The sequence below is a fragment of the Cynocephalus volans genome, chromosome 2 (assembly GCF_027409185.1).
Source record: "Cynocephalus volans isolate mCynVol1 chromosome 2, mCynVol1.pri, whole genome shotgun sequence".
Taxonomy (NCBI): domain Eukaryota; kingdom Metazoa; phylum Chordata; class Mammalia; order Dermoptera; family Cynocephalidae; genus Cynocephalus; species Cynocephalus volans.
In genome coordinates this window covers 169,329,911-169,353,136 of record NC_084461.1, presented here as the reverse complement: position 1 = coordinate 169,353,136, position 23,226 = coordinate 169,329,911, and the positions used below count along the sequence as shown (strand labels likewise).

Sequence of the window (23,226 nt, the reverse complement as noted above, 5' to 3'; positions counted from 1 at the left end):
AAGATGTAAATGAGGCAGGGAGCTAGCTATAGGGTAATATCTCCAATAATTTTCACCAAATCCAGAATAGAAATGGGACTTGATCATGTGTAGGTCTGAGTACTGAAAACTCTACTTCCCAAGGCTTCCCCCTCACCCAGTGCTGGGTTCCTAGATCAATGCTAGGGGGATTAACTGAGAGGAAGGGATAAAGAGCAATTACTGGAGCAATTACCAAAAAAACGGAAGTACTCAGAAGGACCTGAGCAGAGACCAAAACACCCCAATCCAAAGGTATGTGCTCAAGACACCTAAACAAATGACACAAGGGCACTGGAAGCTTGGTGGCACGAAAGCACTGGGAAATCACTGCCACACCCTGCCCCCAACCCCACTGTTGCCCCCTCTGCCATGTGTCAGGGCCACAGACTTCTGAATACATTCAGCTCATTTCAAGCACATAATCCACTATCAACTGGGGTTGATTAAGAATGTAGCCTTGACTTGGCTTATAAGAAAATCATTATCCCCCATACTGGTTGGAAAATATGCCTAATAAATGTTAACAATAACCAAACTATATATGAGCACTGCTGTTCCTATGATAGATTCTCTGTAGCTTCAGATTGATGGGGTTCCATAGAAAGATTGCTGAACTGGGAATCAAGGCTCTGGCGTCTACCCCATTGCTATCTAGCTGCACAAATTTAGTCAAATCTCTTTAACCCCTCTGGGCTTTGCCTCCCATCTATTAAAATGAAAGTGTTAAATTATCTCTAGAGTCCCTTCTAGGTTTAAATCCATGAAGCTGTGAGATTTCATGAACATCTTTTGAAAGTGAGGATAGTGTAAGGAAAAGAGAAAAGGCATGTGGCAGCAGGGACCGAAGACTGAGACCCTAGCACCAGCCCAGTTGCAGGCTTACTTTGTGACTCTTTTCAGTCCACTTGCCCTCTCTGATCCACCACTAAATTAAACATAAACAAATAGTTTAAAACTTTTAACGCCCATCTCTTTCATGCAGGAATGTGTGGATTAGTCAGTAAATGATTCTGCCATGGTCAGAAAGTAAAATATCCTTGAGAGATGCTCAAACATTTTCACAAATGGGCACAACGAGGTTTTAAGAAATTTAATCAAATTAGTGGGAAGTAAAAGAAAAATCATCTCAACTTTCTTAAATACCAGAGTTTGCCACTGGGACTTTCTGAAATAATATTTGGCCTTTGAAATTATATTAGGTCTTAGCTTTTAATATTTCAATCCATCCCAAGATTAACACCAATAAAAATGCTAACCAACTGCTCTCCCATCAACCCCCCCCCCACCCATTTTGGTCTCCCATCTCTCCTATTTCTGGAGTATTGCTATGTCAACATAATGCCTTTGCAACTCAAGCAATCCACCTTTCCTAGCAATACAATTTCAAAAGACTCATACATGCTAGTTACCTAAAGACCTTCACACTAGACTCTCCTTTGACATCACCAGCATGTCAACCTAACCCCAAATATGTGAGCAATGCTGGGTACAATTTAATTACAAGAGCACACTCTGTCAGAATGTCCCAGTCTGTTTCGTTTGGGTAGAAATGATTCTGAGGAGGCCGAATAAGTTTGCAAAATTGCTCAGCTGAATTCAGCTGCTTTCCATGGGGATTTCCTCCAGAGGAAAAGAAAAACAGATAAAAATGTAAGCCTGGTGCCAGCATAATACAATGTGGGGAATCAACTTGGGGAAGAAAACGATACTCAAAGAAAACTGCAGACAAAGTTAGAGCTTAATCCTCCTTTTCCCCAAGAGTAACATATTTAAATATAATCGCCAATGTTGATTTTCAGCACAGAAAAGATATAGAAGATGCTCATTTGGTTGGTGAACTATAATAGTAAAAGAATAAAAATAATAGGAGTTGGTTGTATTTGCCCCATTTGAGTCCTTCTTAAAATTTCTCTGGGTCTCTAAGGTAGTCAAAGCAAATTCTTTTTCCTTTCATTTTTTCTTTCGTTGCTTTTTTTTTTTTTTTTTAAGAAAAGTTCTCATTAATACGTCCTAGATGTTCTTTATTTTGTTGTTTTAAACGATGTTCAGTGCTCATGCCAGCAATATCAATACAAGCAAGGGGGAGTGGAAACCACACTCCCCAAACAACGTGGATAGTCGATGCTAAGGAACCAGGTCCCTGAATCATTCAGATGACAAACTCAATTCTCCCTTCACTCTGCTGTTTAGACAAAGCCTGAGTGACCAATTTCAAGTTCAGAAACAAGCAAGTCTCTAAGTCCGAAGTCCCCGATGAGTGTTTTTTAAAACTGAAAATGCTAGTAAAATAGAAAAAGAAGAAAAAATAAATAAAACAAAGAGAAAAGGAAACTGAACTTGGCGATAGGTTAAGATTGTGTTCCTAACTACCCCAGAGAGGCTCAGAGATACTTTTTTCCCTAATGAGTGAAAATGAAAGCTGTTCCTCTGTTTCCCTGTCTGGCTTGCATTGGTTTATTTTATTCTACTACTTATTTGGAGAACCTTTTACTTGAAACACTCTCAATTTGCTTACAGTCCCCTTTCCTCTTCCCCACCTCCACATGGAGACTTTGAAAAGGGAAAGAGAAAGAATAAAACAAGTTGGGGGTGGGAGAATATGAGAAATTTAATCATCCTCCTAAATCTTACCTGCAATTTTCAGGATGGGGGAAAAAAAAGAGGGATAAAAGATATCTGGGGAAGGGGATAAAAAGAAAAGCCCCAACCTTTGACAGAGGGTGTCCAGTCAGCCAATCTCTGGCTCCAGCCAAACTAATGTGTCCCTTTCCCCTTCAAAATCGTTTTTAAAATTCAACCCTCAACTTTCAAAAATCTGTCTCTAATTTCAAACTCAAATAAGCACACAGCATGGTGGCTTTTGTTTTGTTTTCTTCTCCCCAACTCCTCCCTGCGATTGCATAACAAAAGTGTCTAAATTCACACCATCTGGCTGATAAAGACACTGGCCCCACTGCCCGGCTGGCCCATCTGATCAGGGCCCTGTCTAGCCTGCGCCTTGTGGCGAAAAGTCACAGCTGTGGGGTTTGCTCGCGCTCAATACAACTCTGTTATTAGCCAGCTGTAGGCCTGGAGACGACTTCTGTTCAAATTATAATATCTTTTAACCCTCTGAGCATTGAGGGCACAGGGGTGGCTGGCAGCAACATAACAACTAGATTTCTCCCTGCTAATAACTGGCAAAATGAACTAAAGCAGCCAGGAGAGCGGCAGAGACCACTGTGAAAGGGAGAAAAAGTTATTCCTAAAGAGATTTATTTTGTCCTTTTGCTTTGTTTCACCCCTCAGTGCTAAACACCAATTTATGAGCTTTTTATTAAAGATTACAGAACATAAAACCATTCAGGGAAGTGCCCAGGTATGCCAAATAACACCATACAAATGAAATTCAGGACGTGCAATAACCATTGATCCATCCCTCCATCTTTGAGTGCTATCACTGGCCCTGAAAATGTGGAAGAAGGAACTTTACCCCCTTTCTGGGGAATCAACCATCTCTAACAAACAGATTGAACTTCCTTTTCAAATGCACCCAGTTTTTGCCATTCCCCACCCCCCCCACCCACCCACCCCCCCACCCCACCCCCCACACACTGCAGACAGTACCCATCCCATGGATCATTTATTTACTTGTAATTAATATTTGTTTTAGTTTCTAGTTTAGGAAGAAAATAGAGCATCTTCCCAGGTCTCCAATGTAGAGAAGTTACAGTACATTAAATTTTTATATTGTGTTATTAATGCAGACTAAACTAGAGGCTTTAAAAATTGATGCTGCTACTTAAACAGCATAAAATGAGGCGGATTTGATTGGGCTTAAAAATAAAAATGTCAGCCTTAACTACAGCTGGATGGGGCGTGCAAGTATTATTTAAAGTGATAGGTATAATTCATTAGACGATGGGCCCGCTTTTGGTTTTGCTTTTTTTTTCAGAGTATAATCTCTCCAAACAAATTTAAAAGTATAGAGAGGAATTAAAAACCTCCCTTCGACTGGACAAGTCATAGCATTCTATTTAATCTAGATATTACATGCAAGTACACTGTAGAGTTGTACCTTCTTCTGAACAAACCTATCAAGGGGCCCTGGGATAACGGGGTAGCAATCTTTTCCTCTACTGCCCAATGCCTCCCCAGCTACTCAAGCAAGGAAATCACACCACAGAGGCCACTGGCAGAGTTGAACTTTGCATTTGGCAAGTTTGTTTTTCTAATACTTGGTCAAAACCAAAACAAACAGGTCTAATTGTTATGGTTTCTTCCTGACTGGTTGGGGAGGGAGACAGGGCTGCAGGGTGCCACCCATAAAACAGTCCGTGCTAAATCAGATGGCCTGCAATTACCCAAAACTAGCAAGTCTGGAGTTGGAAGACATTCACTGAAGCAGTAGCAGAGTAAGAAAGAACTGAAGCTTTCCCTCCAATCAGAGATTTTGGAGGAAGAAAAATATGTATGAAATGACATTTAAATTTTTATACTAAAATAATCATCCTCTTCCCAGAGTTTCCTTTTTAAATCCTTTCTGATTTGCAATGGGATCTCCAACACCCAGTTCAATAGCCAGCACATACTAGGCACACATAAACATTTGTTGAAAGAATGAGTGTGTGGATGAATTTCTTCTGATTTTTTTTTTCTTCTAGTCGAGCAGAATGAGATAATGCAAAGGCCTCAAGATGGAATGGATTGGCCTCTGAAGGGACATGGGCAAGGTGTAGGGACAAGAGTAGATTGCACCACTCACAACGTGGCCATCAGAATACAGCTGTTGCTCTGGACCCCGGATCTCTCAGATGGAGTCCTCTCTCCGCCCCATCCACCCACGGGTAGGGATCAAGACTGATCTTTCTAGCCTGTAGTTCCTCCTGAACTAATAAACTCTCCCTGTGCTTGATAAGTCATAGGAAAGGTGACTTCTCCAGAGGAAGGAATCGCCCTCCGCCTCGCAGACAGGTGCCTGGGCGCGGGAAAGCACCCTGAAAATGGTCACCCTGGCCCACACTGAGAGTCGTTCCAGGGCTTTGACTCAGTAACTCCACAAGCGGTCCCGCCTGGAAATCTACAAAGAACGGGCAAGTGGGCACCAAGCAGTCACGGGCCATAGACAAGACGGCCTCAGGGAACTTCTCCATCCCAAACCCCTCCTCGCGCTGCCACCAAGTGACCATCGGAGGAGGGAGACTTTCCACTTGGCTAAGGAAACTCCTTGGATGCTAGAGGGGTGCGTCCTTCTGAGTTTTCTCTCTGAGTCCTAACTGATATGCTCTAAGGAACTTTCCTTAAAGGGAGGAGGTCTCGGGTGGATCCGCGTCCCTCCCCACGCCTCTCATTCCTGGAAGTCAGCACCGGAGCAGGCGCGCTCACCTGCGTGCTTTCCAACCAAGCCCCAGGAAAAGGAGGCTCTTACCTGCACATCACTTCGTGGGTCAGGAGAACTCGGCACATTTCCGGATTCTTATTCTGTCCCTCGTAAGCTATGGGCTGCCGGGGAGGAGATATGGAAGGAGAGAAGGGACAAAGAGGGGACTTTAGAGCAAGTGCAAGATTGTTTCCCTCTCACTACCTGCTGCCCCATTAGTTTTCCTTCGGAGCACAAACCCAAGTAGTTGCCCGGTTAACTCAGCTGAAGTAATAACAGGGAAGTTTGCCTCGATGAAGACACAGTTCTTATCAAAAGGGAATGTTTGGGGGAACTGAATCTCCCATAATTGTTTCTTTCCTCTTAGCCCCTTTGCTTTCCTCTCCCTGGCCCCCACGTCTCCCCAAGCCAGATAGAAAGAGGACAATTTGTGAGAGAGAAATTTTTTTCGCAGAGCAGACAAGGTGGGAGTTCATGGGAGGTGGTGAAGTCTGACCCATGAAATCGTGGAAGAGGGGGGAGGTCAGAGACCGGCAGAGGAGCCAAGCGGCGGCGGGGCTCACCTGCTTGGTGACCGAGTCGATAAGCCTGACGTAGAGGTCCTGCTCCGTGCGAACGCCTGCAGGGGTAGGAGAATGGCCCAAGTCAAGGTCCACTGAGACACACCCGGCTACCCCAAAGCCGTCTCCACCATGGGGCGGAGGCTCAGGAAGCTGCTCCGGGCCGCAGGCGCCCAGGCTGAGCCATCCTGGAGGCAGAGGCCTCCTACCCACCCCCAGCCCCAACCAAGCCCTGCTCTCCCCGGGGCCACCCTGCAAGCGACATCGGAATGGTCAACTGTCTTCCCTGGAAGGGAAGAGAGCGTGCACTGCGCCGCAGCCGGCCCTCACCGTTGCTGTAGAGGAGCTGTAACTTGTAGTGGGTGCCGTTGTTGGTCTTTTCGTTGCCTTGTTCCTGAAAAGACAGGTGGTGCTTGATTCCCTTGCTTTCCAGCTTCCCAAAATGAGGGAAAGTGGAGAGAGCGCGTCCCCACTTTGCGTCCTGCGCCGCCTTTCTCCCCCTCCAACGGCAGCTTTGAACAACCCCCGCACTGCCCCGGGTCAAAGACCTGCAGCGTCTGCCCGCCACTAGCTATCCTCCAAAACTTGCCAAGGCTCATGGCTACTTGACCCCTTCAGCCCTCTGTCCATCGCCCTTCAAAATATTCCAAGAAGTGTGACCTCCGAGCTGCGACACCAAGCCAAAGCTGCCTTTAAACAGGTCCCACCCAACCCATCTGGCTCTGTCTGTCCTTAGGAAGCCACAAGACTTCTCTTGGCAGAAAGGTGAAGGGACCCGTCATTTGGAAGGCCAGTATTCGGCCCTATGCCGCCAGGACCAGAGCTGGCCACTGCTCAGAAACCCAGTTCAAGAGGGACCTCGGGAAGCCATGCTCCAAAGCTCACTCTGTACAGCGGAGGAGACCGAGACCCACAGAGGGCAAGAGATCTTCCTCTGGTCACACATCGGTTGAGGTAGATTGTCCTTCACTTGAGATCAAATCCAAACCCCCAATCCGGCCTGAGTTTGGAGGAGGCACTGCCTTGGGGAGCAAGAGTGGAAGAGAAGGCTCGGTCCAAAGGCCGGGCAGGCCGAGCCGTGAGCTTCCACCTAGTACCGACTCAACCCACCCTGCTGGCAAGCGCAGGTGCAAAATAACTAAAATAACCCAGAAAAGGGCGGCGGCAGTGTTGGGTACACTTTTAAACTATGGTTTGCTCCATGGTCAGTCCACGACCAGGCACTGCCAATGACCCCAGGCTCGGTGTGCAGAGCCGGGAGCGGTGCGGGAGTAGGGGTGGGAGGAGGTGCGGGAAAATCGAAGGATTTACAAGCTGGGGGAGAGAAGCTTCGATTTATCATCCTTGATGATACAAGCGGGAAAAGTGTCGCGAGTGACAGATGGACTCTTTAGTGCTTTGCAAGGGGCGAGTTATTAGGGCTGGGGGGGGGGTGTTCCGCTTACTTTGTCGTTCTCCACAAAGTCCACGAAGGCTGTGCGCTCGATCTCCACCGGCTGCCCCTGCCTGTCGTAGAGCGCCAGGACGAAATGAAAGAAGTTGGACTTTCTCAAGTTGGAAGGAGGCTGCTTCTCAAAGTGGGCCCGGGACAGGGCTACCCCGCTGCGCAGGAAAAAACACGGGGACACCGGACACGTAGAAGGAGAGAAAGACACGATGTTACTAGCGGGCCCACACAACACTGCAGAGGGGCAAGGATCCGCGTCCTAGGTCCCGAGTCCTGGACCCTACAGGCCTTTTTCCAATTCGGGTCGAGAAGCCATGGCCACGGCCCCATTGGTCCAGCCTCCGAGCCTTTCGCCGCCCGCTCACCAGCAGGCATTTAGGGGAAACCTAAGGACCCAGTCTGACGACCAAGGCCCAGAGGGGTCCCCCTAAGTCGTATTGGATCAGGGAGCCCCTCTTTCCCTCTGGTGGCGCTGCCCGCTAGATCAGGATGCAGAGCTGGGACCCGGAGTGAGAAGTGACCCTTTTAGTTCACCTTCATTTAGTTACCTGTCCCGGGGCCACTGCCCACAATCCCGCCCCCCCCCCCCCCCCGTGCTAAGTCAGAAGGGCAGTAGGTAGAATCCGGAGGGGCGGGCGGGAAGCCCAGCGCCCAGGTCTCCGTCCTGCAGTCCTCGCTCCCCTCCTTCCCTCGGTCTTCCGAAAAATTTGTCCCGGGACAGTGGCGGGGTGGAATTCCCCCGACCAGCACGGGGAATCTCTGGCCACCACAAACAAGGGACGTGATATCGGAGACCCTCATCCCCAGAGCTGCTGGGCGTGGAGAAGCCAAAATGTTAAGAGGCAGAGGGCGTCCTCGCCTGGGGCCGAAGCGATGCCCACTCAAGCTGTTTCCCCGGCGGCGCCCGCCAAACCCGCTGACCGTGAAACCCAAATTGGGGGGCCCGGGAGTCGCCCTCGAGCGTTTTGAGTGTGTGCACACACCTCCCTGCAGACCTGTCGCGGCCCGGGGCCAAACTGGTCACCAGATCGCATTTAACCAAAGACTTGGGGCGCAGGCTAGCGCACAGATGACAAGCGCTGCCCCGCGGCGCTGGGGTCCTGGGCCTAGTTCCCCGACAGGCGATCACTTTCGCTCCTTTGAAGGGTGCAACATTTTGGCTGGAATCCCCCACTGCCTGTTCCAGCTGTAACGAACTACCTGATCCCGGGAAGGGAGGGAGGTGTGGAGCGTCTTTAAGGAGCCCCGCTAGGGAAATGCGCGGTGGAGCAGGCTCTGCTGTGCTGCCTATTTTCCTCCGTCTGGAGCCCAGCTAGTCTCCGACTGCTGCGGAAAGCCGCTGCCGCAGCCGCCGTGTGCCATCTGCCTGAGGGACACCAGCGCGTCCCGGCTCCGGCGGGCGGGAAGGGACCGCCACCGGCCCATGTCCCCCCCACCCCCACCCCCACCCCCCAGCGATATGACTTCTACTTCCTTTTCTCCAAGAGGAGCGGCCAGTTCGCTCTACCCGGGACGTTTGGCCTGTCCTGGAGAAGGGTAATTTCCTCCTGTGACGTTGTGACTTAAAAGAGGATGGCCAGGAGAGCGAATGAGGGGGCGACAACCGTGGAAGAAGTTCGTGGGCTCTTTGGGTAAGGGGGCTGCCTGTCGCAGACGAGGGCGTGGAGGCCACGGATCCCAGCTCAGTCGTGGTGATGAGGGAGGGGGACCGGAATGTCTTCGTAGGGTGGCACCCTGGGCAAGGTGTTTACTACCATAGCACGCGGACGCTTAGAAACAACGTCAACTTCAGGGACCCACAAAACTAGAGGCTGGTGGTCCCCGCGCGTGTCCGGAGGCCGGTCTCTTTCCTCGCCTCTTTCTTCTTCCGCGCCTCCTTCGTCTTTTCTCTTCTCTTGCATGTCTTTTCTTCCCCTCTGCCCGCCTCCGTGCGTCTGGCCCACTGCTTTATCTCTGAGCCGGGACCCTCCAGCCTGTCCCCCTCCCAGAACTGCCGGCCGCCTCGCCTTCCCAGGCAACCGCTCCGGGCTCTCCTGCTTCTCTCGCCGCCGCCACCCTCTGGCCGCGAGGCTCGAGGCCTCCAGGAATCGCCCTGCAAGATGCGGGCGGAGAAGCGCGGCATGGAGAGCCCCGGGAGCCGCCGGGAAGCCGGCTGTCCTCCGGCGGCCGCTCGGGTCCTCACGCTCCGCTCCGGACCAGGCCGGCTTGCAGGACCAGGGGGCTGAGCCGGGAGGCGTCGGATGCCACTTTGCTATTTTTCCTCCCAAAGAGTGGATGTGGGAAAGGAATGGGGGAGAGACGCAAAAGCCCCAGGCAGTTCAGAAACTCGAGTGCCGGCTGCGGGGGTGACCGTCCTCCTGATGGCAGCGACCTGCCTGCCCGAGGGCGAGCCCCGGCGCGCGGGGCCAGGGCGACAGATGGGGGTGGGGGAAGAGAGAAGGAAATAGGGATGGGGGGCAGGGGAGGGGAGCACACGGACAAGAGACAGTGAAAGCGAGAGACTTTGAGAGAACAGTAATTGTGCAGCCGTCTCGTTACCTCTGCGCCGCGACATTGGCGTCCACCACGCCGACATTCCGGACCCAGGACCGGACTGAATCCATCTCGGCGCCCAGCGATTTCTCTTTTAGAGCTGGTCCTCTTCCTAAAGTATCTTGAATCCCAAACATTTAAAAAGTCTGATCCTCTACTGTCGCTTTAAAATTAGAGTTACAACAGCACAGTCCTGACTGTTCCCAACGCCGCCAGCAACCCTTCTCCAGAGCAATCCGAGAAAAGGGACCAAGTGCCGAAGTTTGAGTGTCTCTTGGAAAAGAAAGAAAAGAAAGAAAGAAAAAAGATAACCCGTCCTTTGCTTCCCTCGGGAGGTGCGGACTGATGTGGTCAAAGTTTGGGTTTCTATCCTCTGCAAATTCAGATCTGCCGCCCCAGGCCCTCCGCCCTAGGTCGCTCGCATCCTTCCAGCTGCAGCGCTGCCTCCTGAAAGTGATCACAATTTAGAAGCATCACCTGTTCTGGGAGAAACAGGAGGAGATTGATGGCTGCCTAATCTCTTCCCTTCCTCCTGGTACCCCCCTCCCCGCTCCTCCCCACCGCTCCAATTTAGAAAAAAAAAAAAAAAAATCCCAACAGGATCAGTTGTAAAAGGAAGGGGAAGACCCGGAGCCGAAAGAAGGCGGTGGCCGAGAGCGCAGCGGAGCCGGGCAGCAGCCGCGCGCGGGCCCCATGAATGGGTTACTACGGCCCTGGCCGCGGGAGGCGGAGCCGCGGCCCGATAAGGAGCTTCATTTGCATGGACGCTCGGGATTGGCCGGCGCCGGGCGAGCCGGGCCGACGTCGTCCGGCGGCGCGCGCCACGCTCTGCGTTGCCGGGAGTCTGGGAGGTGAAAGGGGACAGAAAGCTGCAGGCGTGGTGTCCTCGTCCCAACCCCATGTGCGTGAGCGGGAGACCGGGGCCCCCAAACCTGCGCCGATGCTGGGGTAGCCGGGCCCTGCGGGCTGGGGATGCACTGGCTGGATCTGGCCGCGGGAGCCGCAAGCCTCCGTGGTGCAGGATCCCTCCTCTCGCTGCAGGTTTTTGTCCCCTGCCGGGTGGCATTTTTATTTCCGGGGCTTGGATCTGCGCGCATGTTGGTGAAGAAGCGGAGGGTGTGACCACATGTCCTCATGTGTTGTGCACACGTTCCCCAGAGCACCCCGCTCTCTGAACGGCTCTCCCAGGTCTCCTGGAGTCCCACGGTGACACTCAGATTTTGCGTGCGGTTTGCACGTTGTGGAGAGAGGAGGACGCATGAATGAAGGCAGGAGAGGGTGCGGACGAGCGAGGCTCAAGTGCTGTTCAAATAAACAGCGCGTCGGGGAAACCGGTCAAGCAGCTCGGGAAACTACCCCCCGGGCGGGCGAGAGCGGGAGTCGCCCCTGTGCGCAGGAGAGGCTGGTGACAGATCGTGGCAGGCTGAGTGCAACAGCGGCCGGGGCACGGTCCCGGGAGTCCCCCTAGCCCCCGTTTCCGAAACCCCGGGGAGCCGGCAGGGGGGGGCAGCGGGGGCATCTCGGAAACTTTGCCCAAAGCGTGCGGTCGCCGCGGCACTGGCCGCGGGCTGGTGGCCGGGAGGCGGCGGCAGCTCCGCCAAACAGCTGAAATCCTAGACGGCTTTTTAACTACGCCGGGCAGCTCGCAGTGCCTATTAAAAATCCTCCTGGCTGGGTGTTATTTTCTTGCTTCTCCTTTTGTATTCTGATCTGTGCGTAGATCTGCTGCTGAAATCTAGAACACCAGTGCGAAAACAGATTTGGAGACAATGAATGCAAATCTGTGCTCAAAGACCATCTGCCGTGAAGGAGACAATCAGCTGTTCTGCAGTTCGAACGACTGCGCCCGAGTCGCCCGGCCTCATTACGGAGAGGGCTTTTGCAAAAGCCTGGATTGCATTCAGGACACTTTCCCTCTACTTAGGACTCTGATTTGAGCCTCAATTGACTCCCGACCAGATCCCTTAGGTGTAGGTGAGCGCTCACAAATGAACTGCGACAGTTAGCCACTAGAGGACACGGCGCCCTGCAATTCGTTCGCCTGGGCGGACAGGAAGCTTGCGCTTTGAGAAAACGCGGCTCTCTTGAGATAGGGACCAGGGCGCGCCTCCACCTCACCCCAGGGACAAACCGCGACCCCAAAATGGGCGGGCAAGATCGCGCTCAGGAATCGCCTGTCTCTGCTGCAAAGATTCGCTTACAGCCCGTTGGGGGGTAGGGGGTGCGGGTGCGCGGACCCTCTCTGCACAGACCCGGGGCAAGCGACTGGGATGGTTGATTTGGGGGAGGAGAGAGAAGATGAAACTCTCGCCTCTGGGTTGTGTTGACTGTGGCACCCCGACCCCAGAGCTCTGACTTGGTCGTCCCAGTTGGACAAGAAGGGGTAGGGAAGCCACGCAGGGCTATTGAGCATCAGAAAATGGAATGGATGGGCCATCCAAGCCACGTAAGACGGGAGTTGTCAAAAGAAAGAAGAGGGAGGGTGGGAGAGGAATTTGAAAGGGTGAAACTTTCGGCCCTGTTTCAACTCGGCAATTCTGCTATACGCACGTTTTCTGGATACTATCTGTCCTGCAAACACCAACCACGCGGAGTCTTCCACACCCGCCCGCTCGCTCTATAAATCTCTCCCAGCCTCATGTAACTCCCCCAACTCCCTTCCTCGTTTAGGGTCTGCGCCCGGCGGGGCCAAGGCCTCGGGTTCCTTGGGGAAGAGCCCCTCAAGAAGTGCCGATGAGCCCGGTGATTATTTATTTTATTTTTTCTTTTTCTTTTTCCGAGGAGCCCTTGATTGCTGCACCTCGGTACTGCCCGGGAAAGGTGCCGAGCGCACCACGAGGGGCCGCAGATCAGCAGCGGCCCGATCCGGGCCCCGACAGTCTGCCCCTCAGGCTCTGGTTGGCTGGGGTTAAAGGGCAGAGCCGGGGTCGGGGACGCCGGCTTTTCTAGCCGGTAACAGCTGCCACCCAAATGATGCCCCTCAGGAAGCCAATGAATTGCTTCTTTCTCCAGCTCCCTGCTGCCCGCCCCAAACCAGACAGCCGCGCAAGGCGAGCGCCCCCACCCCCTCCAACCCCCAGAGACGAGTTCAGGGGTTGCGGGGCCCGCCGGGAAGCAGTTTGGGGGGGCCTTGGCCCCCGAACTTGGACAAGGTGGGGTCCGCACCGCTCCTTGATGGCTGCGCTGAGGGCGCCCTCCCTGTGGCCGCGCAGGGCACAGGGGCGAGCTGCTGGCGCGCTGCTGCGGGCCCCCTGGGTGGCTGGCCCCGGGCGCCGAAGTTCCTGAGCCTTCGCCGCGGAGGAGGCCTCGGGCCCCCCAGCGGGGCGGCACTTCAGCCTTGGACAAGCCGGGGGCGTTTCTCCCAACCGAGTTGGGTTTAATTAAGTTTGTGTAGGTTTGGGGAGGGGTGGGTGCAGAATCGGCCTCCCGCGCCGAACCGTTGGGACGGGCTCGAGTGTGCTGCGACGGTGGCTGCGCCTGGAAGGTGGCTCCCATCTCTATCGCCTCCAGCTCCCCCCCACCACCCGAACAAACGTCCTTTTTCAACGTGCGACATAAAACCCACCCCGAGCCGCGCGGGGGCTCGGCAGGCGCAGCTGCGGCCCCGCGAAAGCCCGGCCCAGCGAGCTTCGAGACCACGTTCAGCCGGGTCGAGAAAGATCTAAAATGAACACGATTAAAACTCTTAAAGACAATCTGTTTACACACAGCTGGAGTGGTGGTTGGTGGTATTCCGTCTTTCACCCTGTCCCCTTCTTTGTTCCTCCTTCCCAAATAACCCCACCCCCGGTTTTTTTCCTGTTCACGTTTAGTGTCTGCGCCTCAGTGCAATAGGTTCAATTTCCTTCTCATTGGTTTTAGGGCCCGTTTGCCCAATTTCCTCCAGTTTAGTCATCCCGGGCGCCAAGTCTCTCCTCCGGGTTAGAGGTTCGGAGATCTTCCTTAGAAATTGCGCTCCCGGCCGAGTTCTTGTCTGGCGGGGCGCTGGGGTGAGTTCAGGGGTATCAGAACCCCCCCTTACTACCTTCGCCCCCATCTCGAGGCACACACAGCCGGGGCGCCGGGGTCTACGCAGCCCGAAGCACAGAGCCTGGCCAGTACCCAGGGAATTCGATCCACAGAGACAGCCAGTCTGCGTTTTGTAAATGAAGTAACTGGCCGTTCCCGCGGCCTCTTTTCGGACGTGGATTTTTGGTTTTTTCTTTTTACTTATTTTTTAGCTGGAACCGTTGCCTTTTATTTGTCCGCGTAGAAATAAATAGCTTTGCTTGCTGTCTCAGTGTCCTGACAAATATTTAACTCACAATTCTTGGTGAAATTATTTTTCAAATATCCAACTTCGTTAGCTTACACTACGAATTGCAACTTTGGCATTTTTCTTACGGAAACTAGACTCGCATGTCCCATAAATGCGAATTCCCGGGGAGGGGGGGGACTACTTTATTCACAAATGCACGACAAATACCTCACAGGGCTTCCGCCATCGATATCAAACTGTTGTTCCCTTTTAGGACAGTTTGGTAAGAAGTGATTCGCTTCTCGTTTGGTTTTTACATAGTGAAGGACATTCCAGCGGGAACTGCTGCAGAAATATGGAAGCGTGGAAAAACGTTTTATAGACACTTGATGTTGTACCCAGGCCAGCCGGGTCATTGCAAGTTTACCCAAAATGGACTGAAGGAGCCAGATCCGGCTCTATCTTAACACTTGGCAACTCCAGAAAGTCTCTTCCTCCTTGTCTGTCTCACTTTCTTCCTTTTCTCTGCCTGCTCCGCCTCCCCCTCCGTATTCCCCTTCAGAAATATCCTTTCTTCTTAATCCTTTATTCCGGGTGCAGAGCGAGCAAAAAGCAGAAGGGTCAAGAGAACAAATCCTCGCAGCAGCAGCGCTTTGAGAGCGCTGGGCCCGCGGGCAGCGCGGCATTGGCGGTCCGGGAGGTGTGTGTGTTGGGGGACAGGTGGTCTGCAGAGAGAAGTGCCCGGTGCGACTTCCACGCCAACCTGGGGACCCGATTTTTCGGGTAGGAGGGTTGACGTGCGCGTCAAACTCCCGCTCGGGGCCGTGCTGGAGTAACCCTGTCGGTGGCAGCCCCTTCCAGGAACCTGTGCACGAAGGTAGTGGCATCTCCGTCACCACAGTATCTAAGGCACAGCAATCTGAGGGCAAATTGACCCGCAGTAAGAGGCCAGATTGAGCAGGTCTCCATACAAGGTGATAGGAACAGAGGTAGGACGTCTACCGAGCACTTCTTGGGTCCAAGGTACTGCCCACACTTCCTCACCCTTCAACTTGACAGCAACTCTTCAAGTGTGATTTATTTACCCCCATCTTACAGATGAGCAAAATGAGTATGGGAGGTGACAAGTGGCATCTCAGCCGATAAATAGGGAGCAAAGACCCTCTCAGGTCTCCCACATCCTACGCCACGATGGCCTGTAGTAGAAGGCCTTCAAAAAAGAAAAAGTTACATGTGACTTTCCCTTCTCTGTTGTTTTTTGTTTGTTTGTTTGTTTTGTTTTGTTTGCCGGTTTCTCAGCTCAGTTGGAGGGGAGGATAACCGAAGAGCTACTCTGAAATGCCCCCCTTTTCCTGGTGGTCCCCGCCCGCCGCCAGCCGGCAGGGAAAGCCCGCGGGACCTCGCAGCTCCCGCCCGGCCCGCGCGGAGGTGTGAGCGACGTGCTGATTATTCATATTCTGCAGCGCTCACTCCGCCGCAGCCAGCGCCGCCTTTCACACGCGCGCTCGGGTGCGCACATGTACGCTTGCTCGGCCCGGCCGGCGCGCCCGGGGACCGCCCCCGCCCCCCAGGGGACTACCCTCCTCAGATGGGGAAGGGTGACAAAAGGCTCCCCCCACCCACCCCCACCGGTCGCCTCTTCTTCAAGCCCCCAGAAACCCACCCTCGGCTTCCAGATCCAACTTTCTTCTCCATCCTACACTTGTCTTCCCTACTCCCCGCTCCTGGGTTGGGGAGGGGGAGGGGACAGCTACAAATATGGTACCATTTGGCACAAGACGATCTCCCCTTCCCACACACACACACACCACTATCGCCTCCGCCCACACCACACACCTCAGGTGGCAAGAGAGAAAATCGACAACAGGCACTTGAGTAAAAGCACGGCCTAGAAATTCCATTTCTGGCTCATGCAACCTCACCCCCACCTCGGCACCTCCCGGGAGCCCGACCAGCATTTCGGGGCGGGTGGGTCCAGGGCACACGGAGCGTGGGAAACCTCAGAATCAGCTGGGAAAACAGATTGCTCGCCAGGATGGGCAGCTCCGTCCGACCCTCGCCTGGGGAGACACAACTTCGACTTACAGGGTCCCGGGGTTTGAGGGTCGCAGCCTAGGGACAGTCCCAGGAGCTGGAAGCGCGTAGAGCTATGTTTAGGGCAATGCTGGCCGCGCCGCATAGGGGGCGCTGGACTAAACGCAACCAAGCCCTCCCCCTCGGGCACTTCCTGCGGGTCTGGGACCCCGCAAGCTCGGTCGCTACAGTTGCCCCCACACAGAGGTGCAACGTGAGGAAGGAGAAACTCTTCCAGCTTTGGTGTCTGCACACCCACGTCAGATCTAGCCTGGAATTTACTGTCGAGGGCTCGGGCATTTGATCTTTTGTTCCTCTGAGCCTCAGTCTCCTGACCTGTAAAATGGGGACGTTGTTCCTCTGAACATCAGCTTCCCTACTGATAAAATGGGGATGTTATTCCTCTGAACCTCAGTTTCCTTACTGGTAAAATGGGGATATTTATTCCCCAGAGCTTCACTTGCCTTACGGATAAGAAGATAGCTTAGGTGAAATTCTCTGGCGCGTAGTGGGTGCTCAATAAATGTTTCCTTTCAGCGTCTGCGTGTGTAAAATGAGCACGATCGTTTTTTGCTTATTGCACTCACTGGGTCCTCACGAATACCTCTGACTCTCCTGTGAGAATGGTTTTCTTCCCCCCTAGCCCGCGAGCTCTAGAGGCAGGAATTCTGACTTGGCTTGTCCTTAGAGCTCCTTGGCTTGCCAGGGGAGCTGTTTCGCGCACTGGGCGCTCAGCACTTTTTTTTTTTTAAACACGGAATGATATCTAGGAAAGTGCTTTGGTACCTGTTCCATGCCCGCAAGTGTCGGAAGGCATCAGACTGGGGGCCTTTCCCCGGGAGGGAATGCGACTGACTTCTAGGCGTCTGCGTTGGGAGCTCCGCGCTGCCTGTTCCACGCGGGGTGAGCTGCTGGCGCCCAGAACGCGAGGGCGCTCCGCGGCGCGATCGCTGGGACCGTGCTGGGATCGCGGAACTCACTCGAGAATTGAAGAAAATCGCGGAGTTCTGGGAAGGCTCTTCGGTTTGTGTGACAAACCCGGGTCTATCAGAGGTTCACAGAGAAAGCGGGGAGCCCCTCCCCGCCCTGCGCGCTCCGCAGGAGGAGACCCGGCTCTCCAGGAGCTACGGGTGTCGGTCTCTGGAGAACAGAGCTCCCCGAGCTGCGCTTTCCAGAGTCCGCATAAAACGAAGCGGGGAGGGAAAGAAGGTGACAGGCGAAAGAACCGAGACAGAGCGAGCCTGGGGGGGGGGGGGGGGGGGAAGAGATTCCAAAATTTCCCCTTACACAGGACTAAAGACTTCTGGAAGCTCCTCTTTATTTGTACCTTTTATGCAAAGGCAATGCTTGTTTATTGCAGAAAAAATATGTATAAACAAACAAAAACTACCAAAAAAGAAATGTATAACCATCTCTAATTGCATCAACATGTATAACTATTGTTAATGTTTGGGTGGATTTTCTACCAACCTATCTTTTATGCATATTTCCATATATTGTAAATGGGAGCTTAGGCTATATAGTGATTTGTAACCCTTTAACTCACTTAATGTAGCATTTTTCCATACCATTAAATACTTTTCTACAGTAGCATTTAATATTGGCATTGTATTTCATTATCCATACTGTAAGTTGTTTAACCAATCTATTGGTTAAACATTTATTATTTCTAATTCTTAGACGTTTAAGGTGTTTCTAATTCTTCACCATTGTAAACAACACTGTGATGAACATCTTTGTAGCTGTAGCTTTTCACATAACTCTGATTCTGTCCTTCAGATAAAGTTCTAGGAGTAAAATTGTAAAAATAAAAGGCTATGCACGTTTTCAAGCCTTAATAGATTGGCAAATTGGCCCCTCGAAAGACTAAATTTACATTTCCACCAGCAATATCTCAGATTACTCTTTGACCCTCACCCCCAACTTTCCTCAATCCTTAAAATTGTTTTTTCTTATTTTAAAAATTTGCCTGTTTGATGGATTGGAAATGTCCTTTGGTATTTTTATTCATATTTTACTTATATTTCATGAATCTCCAGGAGGGGGAAATTGTTCTTCATTCATATTTTTTTTTTTTTTTTTTTTTTTTTTGGCCAGTGTACATCTTTGGGGAGTTGCAAGTTCTTGTTTTATTAAGGATATTAGATTTTAATTTACCAAACATTTTGCAGATATCTTTCCTAATTTTCATTTCCCTTTAATTTCATTTATGGTAATTTTTTTTTTTTTGGTGGCAAATATTTAGATGTGTTTTATTGAGAATGTTTTCATCTTCAAGTACCAAAATAAGTGACTCACAGTGGCTTAAGTGATAAAGACGTTTGTCTCATGTAATAAGTCTGGAGGTGGATGGCCCCTGGGTAGGTGTAGCACTGATTCCACAAACAGCCCTGGTTCTTTTGCTCTTTGTCCCATCATCTCTGCACGCTGAGTCTCAGTCTCACATTTACGTCTCATGGTGGTGAAATGGCTGATGTAACAATGATCAGAGAACAGATTCAAGGCAGGAAGCAACAAGAACAAAGGCACCAGTAGCTTCAGTCCCTTTGAATAGCAAAGTAAAAGTTTTTCCAGAAACAGCCTTTCTGCCTCCTTTGCCATAACTGAATCACGTGGCCATCTCTAGTCAGATGAGTAGATGGAAAAGCAAATACCCACTTTTCCATCCTCTAGTGTGAGAGGCCTCAGAGATGAGGGTTGATGGCAGTTGGATTATACAACCAATCAAGCCCACTACAAAAAAAAATCTTTAAATTGTATGTAATTAAATGCATCCTCCTTTTCCTTTATAATATCCTCCTTTTGTGTCTTTCTCAGGAAATCCTGTCTCATTCCAAGAAAATTTAAATATTTACCTTTTTAAAAATTATTTCTCTCTTTCCACTAAAATTTTGCCCTAAATAAGTAGATTTTTTCATATGGTCTTGGTCCCACTTTCAACGGCCAGCACCAAATTTTAGAAGGCTAATTTATATGGAAGCAAGTTATAGATTAAATGAAATATTGAATTAATTTGTTCTTTTATTCAAAATATATTTGCTATTTATATATCGACTATATCTCATCTGAAATTTATTTTGGGTTACCTTAAGATGTAGAAATCAAACTTCTGTCACCAAATTGTTATTTGTACAAATAGCATTTATTAAATAAGCCATAATTTCCCCCAAAGTGTGAAATGCCACTACAAATATATTTCTTAACTCTGTGCGTGTGTGTGTGTGTGTGTCTTAAATATTGAGACTTTAAAATTAGAATTGGAGATTTATGATTCATTTAAAAACTGGGAAAACCACATGCTCCTTAGTTCTTGGATTTCCTTTTATGTCCTTTTTATGATTTTCTTCATTCAGGTCCAGCAAAAATTTCATTAAAGTTATTCCTAGGTAGTTTATGAATATTTTTCTATTACAGTTCCTTACTGATATTACTGAAATACAGGAAAATTTATTTATTATGCACTCATCTTACTTAGGCCTTTTTTTTTTAGAAAATGTAATTTTATCAATTTTTTTTATGTTCTAGGATGTTGTTGTGCAGCAGTTGGGAGGGAGGGGGAGAAGGGAAAGGTGAAGGAAATGGGATGGAAGGAGGAGGAGGGAGAAGGTGCAGGATTGAGGCCTATGGATTTAGCCCTTATTAATTGCTGTAATTCTGCATTGATTCAGTTAGGCTTTCCACATAAACAATTATATCACCTAGTTAATGATTATTTGGTCTTTTTCTTTCCAACCAATACACCTGACTTATTTTACTTGTTCTATTACATTGGCTAGGATCTCTAATATGATGGCAAATAGAAGTGTTGGAAATAACCTTTGTCTTATACCTGAATATTAAGGATATTTTTGTAATGTGCCATTATTAAGTTGACTATTGGTGTCAGATAATATTAAATAAGGATTTCTCTTAGGTTCTAAGAATTTTGATAACAAGCACGTGTTAAATTGTATCAAATACATTTTTAGCACTTATTACAATGATTATAGAGCTTTTCTCCTCTTTGTATTATTATAATTAATTATATTAATACATAAACTAATGTTGACTTATCCTTGCATTTCTACAATAAACCCAACGTGGTTAATAATTTCATCACTTATACATTCATTACAAACATACTGAACATGCGCCTTGCTTGGAACACCATAGTAAACACCAAGTCCATGCCCTTGTGGAATTTTTATATTCCAGTGGAGAAGATGGTAGTTGATCTAAAATTTTCTCTTGTTAATTCTATCTTTGCAGGTGTGCGGTATATTTGATTGCTTGACACGCATCATTTATTTCAATCCCCTCTTACGTGCCTTCTTGTCCTGGAGGTTAACTTCTTTGGTGTTCTGTGAGTCATTCCTGAAGGCCCTATATAGAGTTTGCCTCCCCAACTCCTCAACGTTGCCTCTGAAACAATTTTGTGAACTCCAGTTTTTTAAATGATGTTTGGAATAGTTTATATTTCTTGCACCATACCCTAACTAACACATCAGGTTTTCGTATCAGGGTTATACAGGCTCTGTAAAAATAATTTCTAGTATTTCTTATGTTCAGGTTTAGTTTAAATAATATAGAATCTATATTTTCTTTAAATTAACAGAACTTGCTCTTAAGGCATGGAGACTTTGATACGTTCTCTAATTTATTTGACAGTTATTGGTTTATTCATGTTTTCTATCTCTTGTTGAGTATATTTATTTTTATTCTCATAGAAAGTTAACTCTATCACTGATAGTTTAACATGTATTATCATAGGGCTGCATCTTGTCTTCTGCTAAATTTAACTTTCTATATCTAAAATATTTTTTTTCCTCATTTCCACCATTGAATATTTGCATTTTTTGTAGTTTTGGTTTTACTTCTCAAGACTTTTCCAGCTTACACTCCCATCAACAGTGCACTAGAAACATGGCATCATCTTGACTTTCTAATTTTAGCCAATCTGATGAGTATAACGTTATATCTTGTTATTATTTTAGTCTGCATTGCTTTGATTGCTAGTGAAGTTGAGCATCATTTCAGACACTTTTTAGCCATGTGGGCTCCCCTCCAGTTAACCACTTGTTCATAGTGTTACTCATTTTTTCATTGGGTTTTCAGCCCCGGAGGCTGTTGCTATTGATGAAATTCAGGAGTATCTTGTATGTTTAGATGTTAATCCACTGTCAATTTTAGATGTTACAAGTATTGTCTCTTAATCTGTCATTTGTCCATAATTTTGTGGTGTTGTCCTTTGTTGATTAGAAGTGCTCCATTTTTTTACATAGGCTATTTCATCCCTTTTCTGTGTATTGGGGTCTTATTTAAGAAGTCTTTCTGCACCTCAAGATCACAATGAAATTCTCCTACACTTTTATTATAGTTTTACCTTCCATGTTCATGTGCTTAATCTCTCCTGAGCCTGACTCATGGCTGGTCTAAGATAGTGGTCCAGATTATTTTTCCCCATCTATTGAGCCAGTTTAACCATCACACCATCAAATTTTCTGTAACATAGCAAGAAAGAAATTTTTCCCAAATATGGTTTGGGACAGAACTTTATGTGATTTTACTTAGAGTTCCTTCAGGGAAATAATTAGCATTCTTGAGTGATTATTTTTGATAGACTTTACTGAGATTAGAAACACCTGAGAAGTTGTTGGTCTTGAGAGGAGTCTGATAAGATTAACTGGCATGCCCTTCATTGCATTTTTCTATAAACTTCTTTTTTTTTTTTTTTTTTTTTTAGCTAAACGATTTTATTGCTTGAGTACATAAACAAATTTATGCAACCAATGCAGAAGCTATGGATGACTCATATTTCCAATTTGGGGGGAGGACTCGCTTGGTCTTATAATATCTAGCCAATCGGTGAATTCGACTCTCAATTAGAATTAGATGGAATTTAGCATCCTTATCCTTTCTGTTCCTCTCAAGATGCTTTCGAACAGCAACTGCTTTTTTAATTAAGTGGTAGAGATCCTCAGGAAGATCAGGAGCAAGTCCTTTGGACTTAAGGATTCTCAAGATTTTATTCCCTGTCACAAAGCGTACTTGTGCAACACCATGTGAGTCCCTCAGGATCACACCGATTTGTGAGGGAGTCAGGCCCTTTTTGGCCAGTTTATAAATCTGCTCCTTTACGCCGTCAGACGTCAACTTCAGCCAGGTGGGGACGCTGCGGCGATAGGGCAGAGCCGACTGGGACAGGCCCTTCCCTGGAGCATGCATGCGACCCATGATGGCGGCAGTCAAGCAGCAAAAAGGCATTTTTCAATAAACTTCTAGGAGAAAAGTCTATGAAATGGCTAGCTCAGGACCTTCCTCCCTCATGGCAAGTTTGAAATAAGACTTTGACATGGGCTTATAATCATTTTTTCAGAGAAGTTGCTTTAACAGCCTATATTCATACAGTCTTCAATTTTCCATCTAAATACATTTCTCAGTTCACCAAAGTACCTCTTTATGTAATTTGGGGGAAATGATATGTGAATACTATCATTTTTTACAACAATATCACTGCCTCCATTGCAGTTCTGTTTGCTAATAGTCGAAATCCTTTTACATAATGTTCAAGTGTTAGTGCCCAGTGTTTCCTCTACTCTCGTTGAGATGACAATTGTCTAAAAGTATTATTTTTTAAGTAATTCTTCACTGGCTCATCCAATTGATCTCTTTCTTTTAAACTCCTATTTCTCTTTATATGTCTACAGACCGCATATCCAGTGTCTGCTCTTCCCGCAGAGTGGAGCCAATCTGAGTATCCAGGGAAGGCAACCCAACATCTCTGGGCTTCAGTTTCTTCATGTATAAAACAATGTGTTTTAGCAATTTTTATCAAGTTTTTAAGTATTGGGAGTTGAGACGGAGTCTTGTAGGGATTTTTGTTCAGATCCTCCAGGTCTCAATGAAGAAATAAGGAAAACATTTGGAATTATTCTATATTTTGCTTTTTTAGATGGTCTATGGAGAATGAGAAGGTGGCTACAGCTGTAGGTAGCTATATACTAAAGAGCTTCCTCTT

The 23,226-nt window shown here is 48.8% G+C and overlaps 2 protein-coding genes across 6 annotated transcripts in view; both read right to left on the bottom strand.

The window, feature by feature from the left end:
- The window catches only part of EBF2 (EBF transcription factor 2), a 180,941-nt gene extending 170,885 nt beyond the window's left edge, over nt 1-10,056 (bottom strand). For all 5 annotated transcript variants that reach the window (XM_063085496.1, XM_063085499.1, XM_063085497.1 and 2 more), the window contains exons 1-5: nt 9,926-10,056; nt 7,386-7,542; nt 6,271-6,334; nt 5,944-5,999; nt 5,429-5,502 (exon numbers count right to left, since the gene is read on the bottom strand). In XM_063085496.1, the coding sequence (XP_062941566.1) occupies nt 5,429-5,502; nt 5,944-5,999; nt 6,271-6,334; nt 7,386-7,542; nt 9,926-10,056 (482 nt within the window). The remainder of the gene's footprint in view (nt 1-5,428; nt 5,503-5,943; nt 6,000-6,270; nt 6,335-7,385; nt 7,543-9,925) is intronic.
- An 11,911-nt stretch (nt 10,057-21,967) lies between these two features.
- On the bottom strand, nt 21,968-22,460 carry LOC134369883 (small ribosomal subunit protein uS15-like). Its single transcript, XM_063086674.1, has one exon. The coding sequence runs from the start codon at nt 22,440-22,442 to the stop codon at nt 21,987-21,989; it is 456 nt and encodes a 151-aa protein (XP_062942744.1). The 5' UTR covers nt 22,443-22,460; the 3' UTR covers nt 21,968-21,986.
- Nucleotides 22,461-23,226: the final 766 nt, after the last annotated feature.